This window comes from Spermophilus citellus (genome assembly GCF_964194105.1).
Source record: "Spermophilus citellus genome assembly, chromosome: 15".
Lineage (NCBI taxonomy): Eukaryota > Metazoa > Chordata > Mammalia > Rodentia > Sciuridae > Spermophilus > Spermophilus citellus.
In genome coordinates, this window is record NC_138195.1 from 61306810 (window position 1) to 61321938 (window position 15129).

General features: G+C 34.8%; 1 protein-coding gene across 1 annotated transcript in view; it reads right to left on the reverse strand.

The window, feature by feature from the left end:
* Positions 1-4382: 4382 nt before the first annotated feature.
* The window catches only part of HTR7 (5-hydroxytryptamine receptor 7), a 129517-nt gene continuing 118770 nt past the window's right edge, over positions 4383-15129 (reverse strand). The window contains exon 3 of the mRNA XM_081268206.1: positions 4383-4518. Coding sequence (XP_081124332.1) covers positions 4506-4518 — 13 coding nt within the window. The 3' untranslated portion in view covers positions 4383-4505. The remainder of the gene's footprint in view (positions 4519-15129) is intronic.

Below are 15129 nucleotides of genomic sequence, written 5' to 3' on the forward strand. Positions count from 1 at the left end.
GAACCTAGACCGCATTGGACTACTGTGGGCAACAGCCTGTAGCTCTGCCCAACCTGGGTGTCCAGTAGCACTCTGACCAACCATGGAGCACTGTCAGTGGCCCTTCCTGGACAAGGAAAATGGTCAGTGACTCTGGGCAACGGCAGGGCACAGGACTGAGGCCTGACTTGATTAGAGTCCATTCTGTAGCATCATCCAACAATGGAGCACAGCCTGAGGTCCCATCCAAATAAGGAGTCAATCCAGCAGTACCACCAGGCCTGAGAGTACAGCCTGGAACTCTACCTGAACAGGAGTGATTACAGATATTGGACAGCAGCCTTGTCTTATTGTGGAGCTCAACTGATAACACTGTGTGGCCAAGGGAGCACAGCTGGGGACCCATGTTATCAGAGGGGAGTTCATCATTCATTCATTGACCTGGCTTCAAGACATGCTGAAGGGAGTTTTTCAAGTTGAAACAAAAGTCTCCTAATTAGAAACATAAAAACATATGAATGTGTAAAACTCATCAAATCTTCCTGTTACTTTTTAAATTCCATACTTATATGTATTTATAGTATACAATGTGGTTTTTTTAATATTTGTTTAAATGTAGGATAATTATACCAAGTGAATGAAAAAGTCCATCACCTTACATTCTTATGGTAGTACATAAATCACTTCAAACTTTTGTATAAATTTTTTAAATGTATTTTCATAACTGAAATTAAATTGCATATATGAGTTTGTCAGGATTAATCCAACTACTATGTATAACTATAAAGCTCTGATTTTAAAAAAGTATAATGATAACAATTTTTTATTTAAACCACACTATAAGGAAGATATAAATTATAACATCAATAACCTAAAACAAGGGGGGGAGTAAAAATATAGAATTTTAGTATGTGATTGAAGAGAAGTTGTTACCAGCTTAAAATAGGATGTTATAACTATTAAATATGTTATTTAAGCCCTGTGGTAACCACAAAGGAAAACCTTATAGAAGATACAGAAAATACTAAGAGAAAGGAATCAGAGCACCACTCTAAAATCCTCGTATCAAAAGGGAAGAAAATCCACGAGTACAAGAGTAACAAAAATTACAAAATAGTCAGAATGCAATGACACAAATGGGATACTAGTAACTCCTTACATATCAAAAGTTGTTTTAATTATAAATGGACTAATCTCCAATCAAAAGACATAAAGTTGCTGACTGGATTTTCACAAAAAAGAACATGATCCAATATTTTCTTGTCTAGGAGACACTTTATTTTTAAAGATACACATGAGTTGAAAATGAAGGGTTAGAAAAAAATATTCTGGGTAAGCTTAGAGAACAGGATGGCTATATTTACAAAAGACAAAATAGATTTTAAGTTAAAAAAAATGAAAATAATTACAAGAGACAAAAAGGTCATTATATAATGATAAAGAGGTCAATTTATCTAGAAGATATAACAATTATAATTACTTATTCACCAAACATTGAAAGAACCAAGTATATAAAGTAGATACTGAGAGACCTGAAATGATAAATAAGAGTAAAACAATCATAGTTGGAGAATGTAATTCCCCACTGTCAACAATGGAGAATCAACTAGAAAACATTGAAGAGTTAAAAAAAAAGACAAGCTGTCAGTGAGTGATGTAGCCACACCAATGTTTATAGCAGCCCAATTCACAATAGCCAAACTGTGGAACCAACCTAGATGTCTTTCAATAGATGAATGGATAAAGAAACTGGTATGTATACACAATGGAACATTACTCAGCATTAAAAGAGAATAAAATTATGGCATATGCAGGTAAATAGGTGGAGTTAGAGAATATCATGTTTAGTGAATTAAGCCAATCCCAAAAAACCAAAGGCCAAATGTTTTCTCTGATAAGTGGATGCTGATCCATAATGGGAGGAGGGTGGGGGGTGGGCATAGGATAAGTGGAAGAACTTTGGATTGGGCAAAGGAGGGGAAGGGGAAGGGAGGGGACATGGGGGTAAGTAAAATAATGGAATGAGATGAACATCATCACCCTAGGTACAGTGTGTGTGATTGCACAATGGTGTGACCCTACTTCTCATACAGTCAGATAAGTGAAAAATTGTGCTACATTTGTATACAATGAATCAAAGAGCATTCTGCTGTCATGTATAACTGATTAGAACAAATAAATTAATTAATTTTAAAAAAAGGACAAGCTTACCCACATGTAAGCTTCACACAGACAGGAGTGTTAATGATTAAGTACTATATCCTTAGTACACAGACTAGTTCATAATACAAAGCATCTTTTGCATTAATAATAAACCAGTTCCCTTTATGAATATGGATGCCAAATCTAAATATAATTTTAGCAAATAAAATTTGATAATACATCAAAATATTTATATCACATCAACAAATAGACATTTGATATCCCAATGTAATATAGTATTTTCATTAAAATCAGATAATATAGAGAGAATGACATATAATACCAACATTCTTTATTGTTATCAAGTTTCTATAAAATTCAATAAAATCCAAAGGAAAAGTAAAATAATGGATATAAAAATTGAAAAAAAAAATCTATGTTATTACTGAGATATGATCCTACACCTAGAAAACTCAGTTACTTTGGAAAAATTTGCATGGGGAATATTGAGTGATGAAATCAAATTCACTAAAACAGGTATAATGTCTCATTTTCTAAAATAATAACCAAGAAAACCATATCAAATATGCAAAATAGACAGAAAGATAGATACTTAAGCATTTATATATACATACCCACACAACGCATTTTGTATTATCATGTAGCAGGGAGTCAAGGGAGAGAACAAGAAGAAAAAAACAGGCAAAATAAAATGCAAATATATACTTGTACTATAAATACAATGCAAAATTATGTATATATGCATATTTAAAACAAAAAAATAAGTTCAAAGAATTCTACTTTTTGTTAATAAAAAAACTTTTTAAAGATTTACTTATTTTCAAAGAACTGTTCTGATTCAAAGAAAGGTAAGAGTGAAATGATTAAGAGGTCATTCTTGCTGGCTCCAATTCCAGTTGAAGGATGAGCTCCAAAGCCATCTCCTCCCAGAGCACTGCCTCTGGTGCCCTGGCCTACTTAGCAATAACAGAATTTCTTCAATGTTTATATCCCTTAGTTTAATTTTCTTTAGGATTTTATTGAATTTTCTGGAAACTTTATGATAAGAATAAAAAATGTTGGTATTATAAATCATTCTATAATATCTGATTTTAACAAAAATACTATCTGACATTGGGATGCCGAATGTCTAGTCAGTATCTGTTGATGTGATGCAAATATTTTGATGCATTGTCAAAATTTATTTGCTAAAATTTATTTTTAGTTTGGCATCTATATTCATGAGGATAACTGTTTAGTAACACACGCTTTCTCTGAAACTCTGTATTTGGATCACTCTTCAAATATTAATTATTTCATCATAAACCAACGGGTTTATTAGCCCTAAGAGAGAATTAGCAGACCAACCACAGGTGCCTGGTGCTCAACTGCACTTCTCCATCAATGAGCACTACCAGAGGCCTTGCTTCACTAAGTTGTTGCTTTGACAAATAGTGGCATGGATACAACGTCTAATTGTTCCTTTTCTTTGAGATTCTTCCACTCCCTGCCACAGCATACTACTATTGAAACCAGGAGTCAGTGAGACTCCTAAAGAGCTTTCATTCTAAAGCAGCATTCCCCACTCATACTCTCCATTCATTTGACCATAGTGTCCATAAAAGGGTAGCTCACTGAAAACATTTAGATGGGAACTCCAAGTATTGAGTCATGTCATTGGCAAATAATGATAGTTTTGAGTTCTTCTTGTTCTATTCGCATCCCTTTAATTTCTTTCATCTAATTGCTCTAGCCACTCTTTCAAAAACTATATTAAAATAGAAATGGTGAAAGAGGACATCTCTGACTTGTTCCAGTTTTTAGAGAGAATGCTTTCAATTTTTCTTCACTTAGAATGATGTAAAAGCATAGATAGCTTTTACAACGTTGAGATATGTTCCTGATATCCCTTGTTTTTCTAGTGTTTTGAACATGAAAGAGTATTATCAAATGTATGTTTTCAAATGCTTTCTCTGCATCTATAGAGATGATCATATGATTCTTATCTTTAAGTCTACTGATGTGATGGATTACGTTTATTGATTTCTGTATGTTAAGCCAAACTTACATCCCTGGAATGAACTTCACTTGATCATGGTGCACTACTTTTTAATATGTTTTTGGATGCAATTTTCCATAATGTTATTGAGAAGTTTTGCAACTATGTTTATCACGGATATTTGTCTGAAGTTTACTTTCCTTCATGTGTCTCTGTCTGGTTTTGGTATCAGGGTGATACTAGCCTCATAGAATGAATTTGGAAGGGTTTCCTCCTTTTCTATTTCATGCAATAATTTGAGGAGTATTGGTATTAATTCTTCTTTGTAGGTCTTGTAGAACTCAGCTGAGAATCCGTCTGGTCCTGGGCTTTATGGTGGTATCTTCTATAGATGGGCACTAGTGAAAAACAATTCATGGTCAAATTAATATAGTCAGAAAAAAAGAAGTCACTCAACTATGACAAATGATGCTAGAAATGTACATAATATTTTACCTTAAAAGGTAGCAATCACTAGAGAATTTAAATTATCTCAGTTTAAAATATGATCAAAATATATATTTAATCTCATGTTTTTGTTTTAAGTTTTAGGTATAAAATATTTCAATACAAGAAATTTTTTTCTTTGTCACATATTATCTAAATATTAGGTATACTTCTAATTCTGGAGCAATGCAAAGATTATTTTTATATTTTGTTTTTTGTTGTTTTTTTTAAAATATATATATATATTTAGTTGTAGTTGGACACAATATCTTTATTTTATTTTTATGTGGTGCTGAGGATCGAACCCAGGGCCTTGAACATGCTAGGCAAGTGCTCTACCGCGAGCCACAACCACAGCCCCTATATTCTGTTTATATTGTGGCATTATTTTAAAAATTCCAGTTCTCACAAGTCCATAGGAACATAAGCTAGGAGCATACAGATTTTGTTTTCAGATATTTTCCTATTTTTAAATTATTAATTATTTCATCAAAACAACCAGCTTTTTATTCTTTTTTTTCTAATTAGTTAAACATGACAGCAGAATGCATTTTATTTCATTATACACAAATGGAACATAACTTTTCACTTCTCCATTTGTACATGATGCAGTCACAACATTTGTGCAATCAAACATGTATCTAGTATAAAGGTGTCTGTGTCATCCCACCATCTTACCTACCCCAATGCCCCTTCCCCTGCCCCCCTCTACTTTATCCAATCCCCCCATTATGGATCAATATACACTTATCAGAGAGAACATTCAGCCCTTGGTTTGGGGGATTAGCTTACTTCGCTTAGCAAGACATTCTCCAACTCCATAAATTTACCTGAAAATGCCATGATTTTATTCTCTTTTAATGCTGAGTAATATTTCACTGTGCATATATACCACAGTTTCTTTATCCATGCGCATCTAAGTTGGTTCCATGGTTTATTTATTGTGAATTGGGCTGCAATAAACATTGAAGTGGCTGTGTCACTATAGTATGCTGATTTTAAATCCTTTGGGTATAGACCAAGGAGTGGGATAACTGGGTCAAATGGTGGTTCCATTGCAAGTTTTCAAAGGAAACTTCACACTGCTTTCCAGAGTGGTTACACCAATTTGCAGTGCCATCAGCAATGTATGAGAGTGCCTTTTCCCCGACATGATCACCAACACTTATAATTGCTTGTATACTTAATAATTGGCATTCTGACTCGAGTCAGATGAAATTGTCAAGTAGTTGTGTTTTGCATTTCTCTAATTGTTAGAGATATTGAACATTTTTTCATATATTTGTTGATTGTATATCCTATTCTAAAATTGTTTATTAATTTTGTTAATTAATGGACTAAGGAACTAATTGTTCCTTAGTCCATTTTTTTATTGGGTTATTTGTTTGGTTTTTTTTTTTTGGTGTTAAGGTTTTTGAGTTCTTTATATATTCTAGAAATTAGTGTTCTATCTGATGTGCATGTAATAAAGATGTTCTCCCACCCTGCAAGTCCTTTCTTCACATTATTGATTGTTTCCTTTGCTGAAAAGAAGCTTTTTAGTTTGAATTCATCCCATTTATTGATTTTTTATTTTATTTCTTTCACTTTAGGAGTCTGGTTAAGGAACTCAAAATCAAATCCAACATGATGAGGACTTGCAACTATTTTTTCTTCTAGTAGTATTTCATCAAAAATAACCAGCAGTCTGGAGTTATGGCTCAGTAGTAGAGTGCTTGCCTAGCATGGATGAGGCCCTGGGTTTGATTCGTTGCATTGCATATAAATAAATGAATAAAATAAAGGTCCCTCAACAACTAAAAAAAAAAGATTTTTTTTTATAAAAAAGCTAAGTGTTTGCTATTCATAGTAGTGTGTGCCTATAGTCCCAACACTCAGGAGACTGAGGCAAGAGGATTGCTTGAGCCCAGGAGTTGGAGACCAGCCTGTGGGCAACACAGTGAGACTCTATCACCAAAAAAAAAAAAAAAAAAAAAGAAGAAGAAGAAAGAAAGAGAGAGAGAGAAAATTTTGCAATAGTTTGTTTTTCTATTAAATACAGCTTTAGAAATCACAAAATTATGCTTTTTATTAATACTTTTTAAGTCATAGATAAACTCAAAAGAAACTAATTTGTGTACTAAAAATACTTAATTAAAAATTACCACTCAATAGTGCAATAATAGTTGTCACACTCAGTTACCCTCCTGAGGTCAAGAGAGGTTTACTTGTCCACACTGGAGAGAAGCTGGGTGGGCCTGAAGCCATTTGTTGGCAATTACCATGACACAGTAGAATCAAACTCATAATAGGACAGAATCCACTACTATATGGCTATCTTTCTTCTAAAGATTAACATATCTAGTCTATTAAAAAGTTTAATTCTTTAGCACACACAAAGACTAACTCGCATAATTACAGTTATCTTATATTAGACAAAGGCACCAAAAACATACATTGGAGAAAAGATAGCCTCTTCAACAAATGGTACTGGGAAAACTGGAAATCCATATGCAGCAAAATAAAACTAAACTCCATCTCTCACCATGCACAAAATCAAGGATCAAGGATATAGGAATTAAACCAGAAACCATGCACCTAATCAAAGAAAAAGCAGGCCCAAATATCCATCATATCAGATTAGGCCTCAACTTCCTTAATAAGAATTCTATAGTGCAAGAATTAAAATCAAGAATCAATAAATGGGATGGATTCAAACTTAAAAGTTTCTTCTCAGCAAAAGAAACAATCAGGTGAATAGAGAGCCTACATCTTGGGAGCAAAATTTTACCACTTGCACAGACAGAGCACTAATCTCTAGGGTATATAAAGAACTCAAAAAGCTAAACACCAAAAAAAAAAAACAAACAAACAAAAAAAAAAAAACCAAAACAAATAACCCAACCAATAAATGGGCCAAGGAACTGAACAGACACTTCTCAGAAAAGGATATATAATCAATTAACAAATACATGAAAAAATGTTCAACATCTCTAGCAATTAGAGAAATGCAATTCAAAACTACTCTAAGATTTCATCTCACTCCAGTTAGAATGGCAGCTATCAAGAATATAAACAACAATAAATGTTGGTGAGGATGTGGGAGGAAAGGCACACTCATATATTGCTAGGGGGATTGCAAAACGGGGCAGCCAATATGGAAAGCAGTATGGAGATTCCTTGGCAAACTGGGAATGGAACTACCTTTTGAGGGAGCTATCCCACTCCTCAGTCTATACCCAAAGGACTCAAAAACAGCATACTGCAGGGACACAGCCACATCAATGTTTATTGCAGCACAATTCACAATAGCTGAACTGTGAAACAACCTAGATGCCCTTCAATAGATGAATGGATAAAGAAAATGTGGTATATATACACAATGGAATATTATAGCAATAAAAGAGAATAAAATCATGGCATTTGCAGGTAAATGGATAGAGTAGGAGAACATAATGATTATTTAAGTTAGCCAATCCCAAAACACCAAATGCCAAATGCTTTCTCTGATATAAGGAGACTAATTCATAATGGGGTTGAGAGGGGGAGCATGGGAGGATTAGAGGAACTCTAGATAGGGCAAACAGGTGGGAGGGGCAGAGAGGGGGCATAGGGGTAGGAAAGACAGTGGAATAAGATGGACATCATTACCCTAAGTAATGTATAAAGAAACAAGTGGTATGAATATACTTTGTATACAACCAGAGATATTAAAAATTGTACTCTATATGTGTAATATGAATTGTAATGCATTCTTCTGTCAAATATAACAAGTTACAATAAAAAATAAAAGAAAAAAGTTTCATTCTACTTATTAATATCCATTTGATCCAATTCCTTAGAAACTTACGCATGGGTAGTTCACAGAAATAAATTATTTACATATCATTCTACCAGATTAATAAGTATATCATTTTTCTTATTCCAATACAAAATTCAAGAAACTTTAAAATGACTGCTTTATATGTATAGCACAGACCTTTTAGAAGGTAATGAAATTTTGTCACAAATAAGTTTCAGAATTGTTGAAAGGCAAGAGAAAAGCCCTGAAATATTGCTAGATCCTTCTGTACAAACATAGGAATAGATCAGAATTTGACAGCAACTAAGGTCAAATGTCCAATATTGTATCACCGCAAAAGTATGTGACTGGAATTGAAACAACGCAGCTAAGACCAGCACACACAATTCACTCCCACCAAAATATAGCCTTCCCTTCTTGCCTTCCTATTTTTGTTTTTTGCTTTGGTATGTTTTTGCTTTTATAGGAAGGAGAAATAAAACTTTTTCAGGAGTTTACATTCTTTGTAATTGCTTTGGTTTCAGTAAATAAGATCAAGAAAAAAAATGAGAGAGTTTTATTATTGCCCCAAATTCAACAATAAATAGAGAAAATATGGAGCTGATTTATTTTACAACTGCAACAAATTCAACATCCTCTTGTTCTAAAAGTTCCTTTTATTTATTCATTAATCTTGTTCAACATTATTGCATGTCAGCTAAGTCCCAAACTCTCTTCTGTGTACCAACCATACAGTGATTCCCAGCATCAAGGAAGTAACCCCAGAAGGATAATGCTGTGTTTATAAAACAACTGTGAAGCAGAGAGGTAACATTTACTTCTGCACATAAATGCATAAACACTGCCTGAATGGCTACCATCATCTGCCAGATGGGTGCATCAGACAAGTTGGAGCAATGTTTGCATGTGCTTAGTAACATCCTTATTTGAAGTCTAATTACTTCCAAAACACTTGCCATCCTTACTCCCCTATTCATCCTTTTTCTTTTTCTCTAGCTCCCTTGAAGTTTTTCTTCCTCACAGCACTCAATCAACATAACTTGTTTTTATGTTTCTTGTTCACTATTCTATGCCCTTCTCTTGGCAGAGTGCCTCATATAGAAGAAGAGATTAATAGATTTTATTAGAATTAATGAATGGTAATTCACAATTTATAAACTTCAATTCTTGCCTTGGGCAGTAAGTCAGGAGGATGAGGAAAACAGATCCTATTCTCTGAAGAGTCATTGTCAATCATAGGAGGTCTATGTTATTACCCATCCCTGAGACATATAGTAACAAGAACAATGGGAAAGCATTTTCTTAACCTGAGAGAATTAACCACTAACACCATAAGGCATCCATTGTGTCACAAATTAACCTCTTTCTTATACCTGCAGAATATTCTATATAATTCTTAAGAAAATTGAGAAAAGAGTAATGCTAATCATTTTCTGTGCACTGTGATTCACAGGAGGAAGCTCAACTGAGACAGACTGAGTGGGTGTATCCCCCATGGCTTAGTGGCAAGTCTTCCACACAGTATGAATGCTATTATGCAGGGTAACTTTAGATTATAACTTTTCACTCTTGGTTGATTCTCTCAATTTCCCTCTATCTTGCTTAACCTTGACAACGTTAATTCTGTATTGATGGCACAAATCTACACTGTAGCTCTGATACTTTAATGCATCGCTTGCTAGTAGATAACAGTTTTTCCCTCCTTAAGTCAAAAGACACTTTGTCAGCTTTTCTACTGCATCAGTATGGGTCCCTCAGCAGTGGTCACTTCATACTTTTGGTCCCTTCCTAGGGTAGTGAGTTCCTCACGTACTTTCTGGTATTCCTTACCTGCCCATGAGGACTGTCCATGTGAAGGCCTTTAGAAAATTTGGGACAAGAGAAGGACCTAGACCCCTACATCAAGTCTGTTATATAGTGTATGCAGCATAGAAGCAAATCCAGAGAAGCCAGAATACCAGGTGCAGGAGGGAGGATTGCTGAGTTCTCCCTACACCATGGGTGTCTGCAGGTTGGCTGAATCAACCATCTTATTTCCCTTTCATCCAGCTCCTATGGAAAAAGTAGGACTTCCTCTTCCCATATTATGGTGCTCTTGATAGGAGCCTGTATGGTTTGCATATGAAGTTTCCCCTCAAAAGCTGTGTATTGGAAACATGGTATCCAATGCATTCATGTTCGCTGGTGAAATGATCAGATTACGAGAGCTGTGACCTGATCAGTGGTTTGATCAACCAAAAGGATGAATAATTTGAATGGATTACTGGGTGGTAACTATAGACAGATAGGACATGGCTGGAGGAAGTAGGTTATTGGAGCTGTGCCCTTGAGGATTATATTTTGTCCATGGCTTTCAGCTCTCACTGTTTCCTGGCTACCATGAGCTGAGAAGCTTTCCGGTCACTTTCACCAGGATGCTCTGCTTCCATCTTGGACCAGCTAATCATGGACTTAACCTTTGAAACCATGAATCTAAAATCAACTTTTTCTCCTATAAGTTGTTCTTATATTTATGTTCAGGTATTTAGGTTGCAGAGAAGAAAAGTTGACCAAACCTCAAAACAACTGGGACAAGAAGGAGAAAGCAAGGATGTTTGATCACCTTATATAAATCTTTGATATGAAAATAGAGGCTTCTTCCTTGTGTTCCGTTAAATAAAATAAATATTAGAAGTTTGCGTCATCAAAATACGACTTGACCATTTTCTTAGCTATTGTACTGTTTTAGTCTGTCAAACATTCTTTCAAGATAGATGTGACAAGAACAATGCAACCTGTGTCTCTCTCTCCAGGAACAATAAGCAGAGAGACTTATTATAGATACAAAGGAGGCACACTTTCAATAGATCCTAATTGTGTTACTGAATTTCTAAAGCCAAGGTCTACATCTAAAAACCAAAACAGTGTATGTAGCCACCTGGAGACATTCTCTAATGCCACTCTAAAGTCTTATGGGGATAAGAGATACTGACTAACAAAATGAATCATCAGTTAGAGTCTCTCCTGTGTGTGAGGGAGATTTTACACAGTTTAGTAGCTTTAAATATAAAAGATTAGCCCTACACAGACCGTTTTCTTTCTCAAAGGTCCACAACTGTTGTGGGTGTGCAGACAAGAAAAAATAAATTTCAATTCAACATGGAGAATGGAGGAAAATGAGATAAAGTGCATATCCATAGTTCTTAATGATTCTTTGCTTCAAACTCTTAGAATAATGTACCTCATTGACTAAACACACTATTTTTTTAAACATAAATGGATGGTTGCCATAAACGCAAAGTCTTCTGGACTTCTTACTGTTGAGTAAGTAGGTTCTATCCTAAGAATTTTTTTCATATATTAATCCAATTAATATTTACAAAAGCCCCCATGCAATAGATGCTATTACTAATCTCATTTTATATATTAGGAAACTAAAGCACAGAAGTGATAAGGCCCGAGGTCACACAGTAAATGAGTTATACTGAGATAATAATTAAAAGGTATGGTGTTAGGTAGAGCACAGTACCTTTGTCACTTAATAAAACTTTTATCTCAGGAAAATATTTATTTTCTCAAAAAGATCCTTTCCTTAGGATGAAGCTCTCTCTCCTAGCCACTTGCAGTTCATGTTTTCCAATATATGGTATAACCTTCTGCTGACAGAACTAAAGTGGGACAAGTTGTCACCAAAGATTCTCATTATGGGTAGAGAACTGATATCTATTCATGTGAATTATATTATCTGTGATAATTCTATTCTCCTTTTTCTGTATCAGAACAGCAAACCAAGATGTTTGAAATCCCCCAAGAGTTTCCCCAAAATGGTTTATTCTCACAATTATTGTCTCCCAGATCAAAAGCATATTAAAGAATCATGTTGATAGTTCATTCAAATAACCATCCTCCTCTTGCTCAAGGAGTTCCTTGCTATCACACTTGACCATTGCTAGATAGTCTGTGCTTAGCAAAGATGGTTACAGACTGGGATCATGTCCCCGGAACATTTAAAAGCACAATTTAGAAAGAATAGTAGTTTTACACACAGTTATATACTGCTTCCACACTAGGTGCCTGAGGCTTGTGAATTCTAGGAGAGACTTTTACCTAAACCAATTTTAGAGACCCAGTTCCCCCTTATAGATACAAAAGAGGCACACTTTCAATAGATCCTAATTGTGTTATTGAATTTTTTGTTCCCCGCCCCCCCCAAAAAAAACCATTTTGAATCCTAAGCAAATCCAAGGTAACAAATGGCCTGAGCTTCTACTGTATACACAAAGAAAATGTATAGCTCTTCAGCCTGTCTTATTTCCTCCCTAAATAATGAGACTGCTTTAAGAATTCTAAGTTTCCAAGCTTGTGAGGCAATGGTACATTTAGCAATAGAAGTGGAAGACAACACACACTATTTCTTTTCCTTCCTTGATTCTCTATCTGGGAGCATCTCACAATATCATGGGCATGGGGTGGGGTAGGGAATATAGTAAGACATAGAACTCAGACTAATCTTAAATACATAGTTTATTATAAGGACCCACAATTATTTATCTTGGAGAACACATTAAAGATAGAAGTCAGGAGGATCACACATATCCATGATCATAATATCCAACTTTGATTGAACACTCACTGTGCACCAGGCACCTTTCTAAATGCTTTACCCATAAATTATTTGGGTTTCATGGGGAAACCATGAGACAGGTACTATTCTTATCATCTACTTTTCACAAATGAGAAAATTGAAGCACATGGTGGTTAAGTGACTAGCCAAGGTCACACTGCTGGTTAAAGGAAGAGTCAAACACATGAACACAGGTATTCTAGCTTCTGCACATCTCTGAGCTTAATCAGTATATTCCAATTGCCTCTCAGAGTAGTTTTTATAGTGTCTTCTTTCTGATCTTGGAGAAGGAAGCTTTCAGAACTTCCTTAAAGTTTTGTTTTGCTTTGTTTTGATTGTGATAACAAATAAAAACCCTATATAATCTCATATTTACTTATCAGAGAACCTTTGGACACATTTATCTGAATTCTACAACAGAAGCAAACAGTGGATAATGCCTCCCATCTGTACTTACATTGAAGATACATTAAGAATTCAATGATTACCATATGCACCAACATAGGTCACAAACAATACAAGCAGTGTGGCACGTCTGGAGCGTGAGTGACTTCTGAACCTGTTTTATACCACTACTTCCAACCAGTATAAATTTGTTGATGGAAACATATTAGTATTTCTGTATTCCTAACATTTATTTAGACTCAAGGAATGAACATAAAATATTATCGTAGGTTACAAAAAATATTGAGTCATTGGACCATCTTTACTGCAGTGTTTTAACTAGCAGATTCCATTCCTTTTTGAATGTTTAGTATGATTTTGGAGCTTTCAGAACTCGAATATAAATTAGAAATACCAGGAGAGACTGAGTCTTCTTCATATTGCTCATTATTCTGTCAAAGGTACATAGAAGTATGCATGACAGACAGGCATTGAATACATCATGGTGAGTGAATGAATTAGAACAATAGTATTTTCTTCAAGTATGGATCCATTGCTGGTTTGAGGGCACTAGATGAAACTTTATTATCCAAATATTCTAGAATTTCTTCTTCAGGATTTACAAACTGAAACAATAGGCAAGGAAAACCTTTTCTCAAATTTATACTTCTAAGGCTATCTCAGTTGTCCTAGAACTTGTTGACTACAAAACAGCACTGCACAACATGTTGAATAAAAAGACCTCCATTCACCCAAAGCATATAACCCAAACTCACATGCAATGCATTGTCATGGTGGGTAAGACCTTGGTCTTTGGGAATAGACCTAGGTTTAAATCTGAACTCTGACACTTATGAACTGCATTTTTAATCTCTCATAACTTTAGCTTTCTTAAGTTTAAAATCGAGTAATAGGTCTAGGGTGGTAGCTCAGTAGTAGAGCACTTGCCTAGAACATGTGAGTCACTGGGTTCAATTCTCAGCACCACATACAAATAAACAAAATAAAGGGATTATGTCAATCTACAACTAAAAATATATTTATTTAAATCAAGTAATAATGCATGCCAAAGTCACTATAAGAATAAACTTAGATGATCTATCAAAAGGGCTAGTGTGGCACCTGGCATATAAGAAATGTCTACTAAATGGAGAAAGTGAGTGGAGTGGGAACATGATGGACACTGATTCTAAGGCTCATTCTGCATGCAATTTTTTAAATCCTTACTTTCAACAAAAAAAGCATTTTGACCGGACAATTGGCAAGTTTGCTTTCGAATAGTCTGTTTGTGTCCCTCAGTGTTCACTAAACCCCTCTGAAAAGAGTTGTGGTACCTCCTAGCAACTTGCCAAGGGGAACTTGCCAAGAGAGGGTCTCATCACCAGGGTTTTGAGACAGCTCATCCTCATAATGACAATATTTTACTAGATGAAAGAATTTGATATGGTTTCCAGAAATGCTTAGCTTGCTTCTAAGTCCAGGAGTCCTCATTTTAGTTCATCTCAAGCTGCATTGCCAAAAAACCTTTAATGAAAATAATCCTTGACTGTTCCAGACTCTGAAGATTTCAATATAATATATTATTCTTTTATTAATAAAACACAAAAATTTTATTTGAGTCTAATATGAGGCAGACATGTTAAACATCTTAAGTACAGAGCCAGATTAGAGAAAATGCTATGATAATTGGTACAGAAATAAATATATATAATTTATAGGTGGAAAATATTTGAATGATGCTTAAGAGAAGATAAA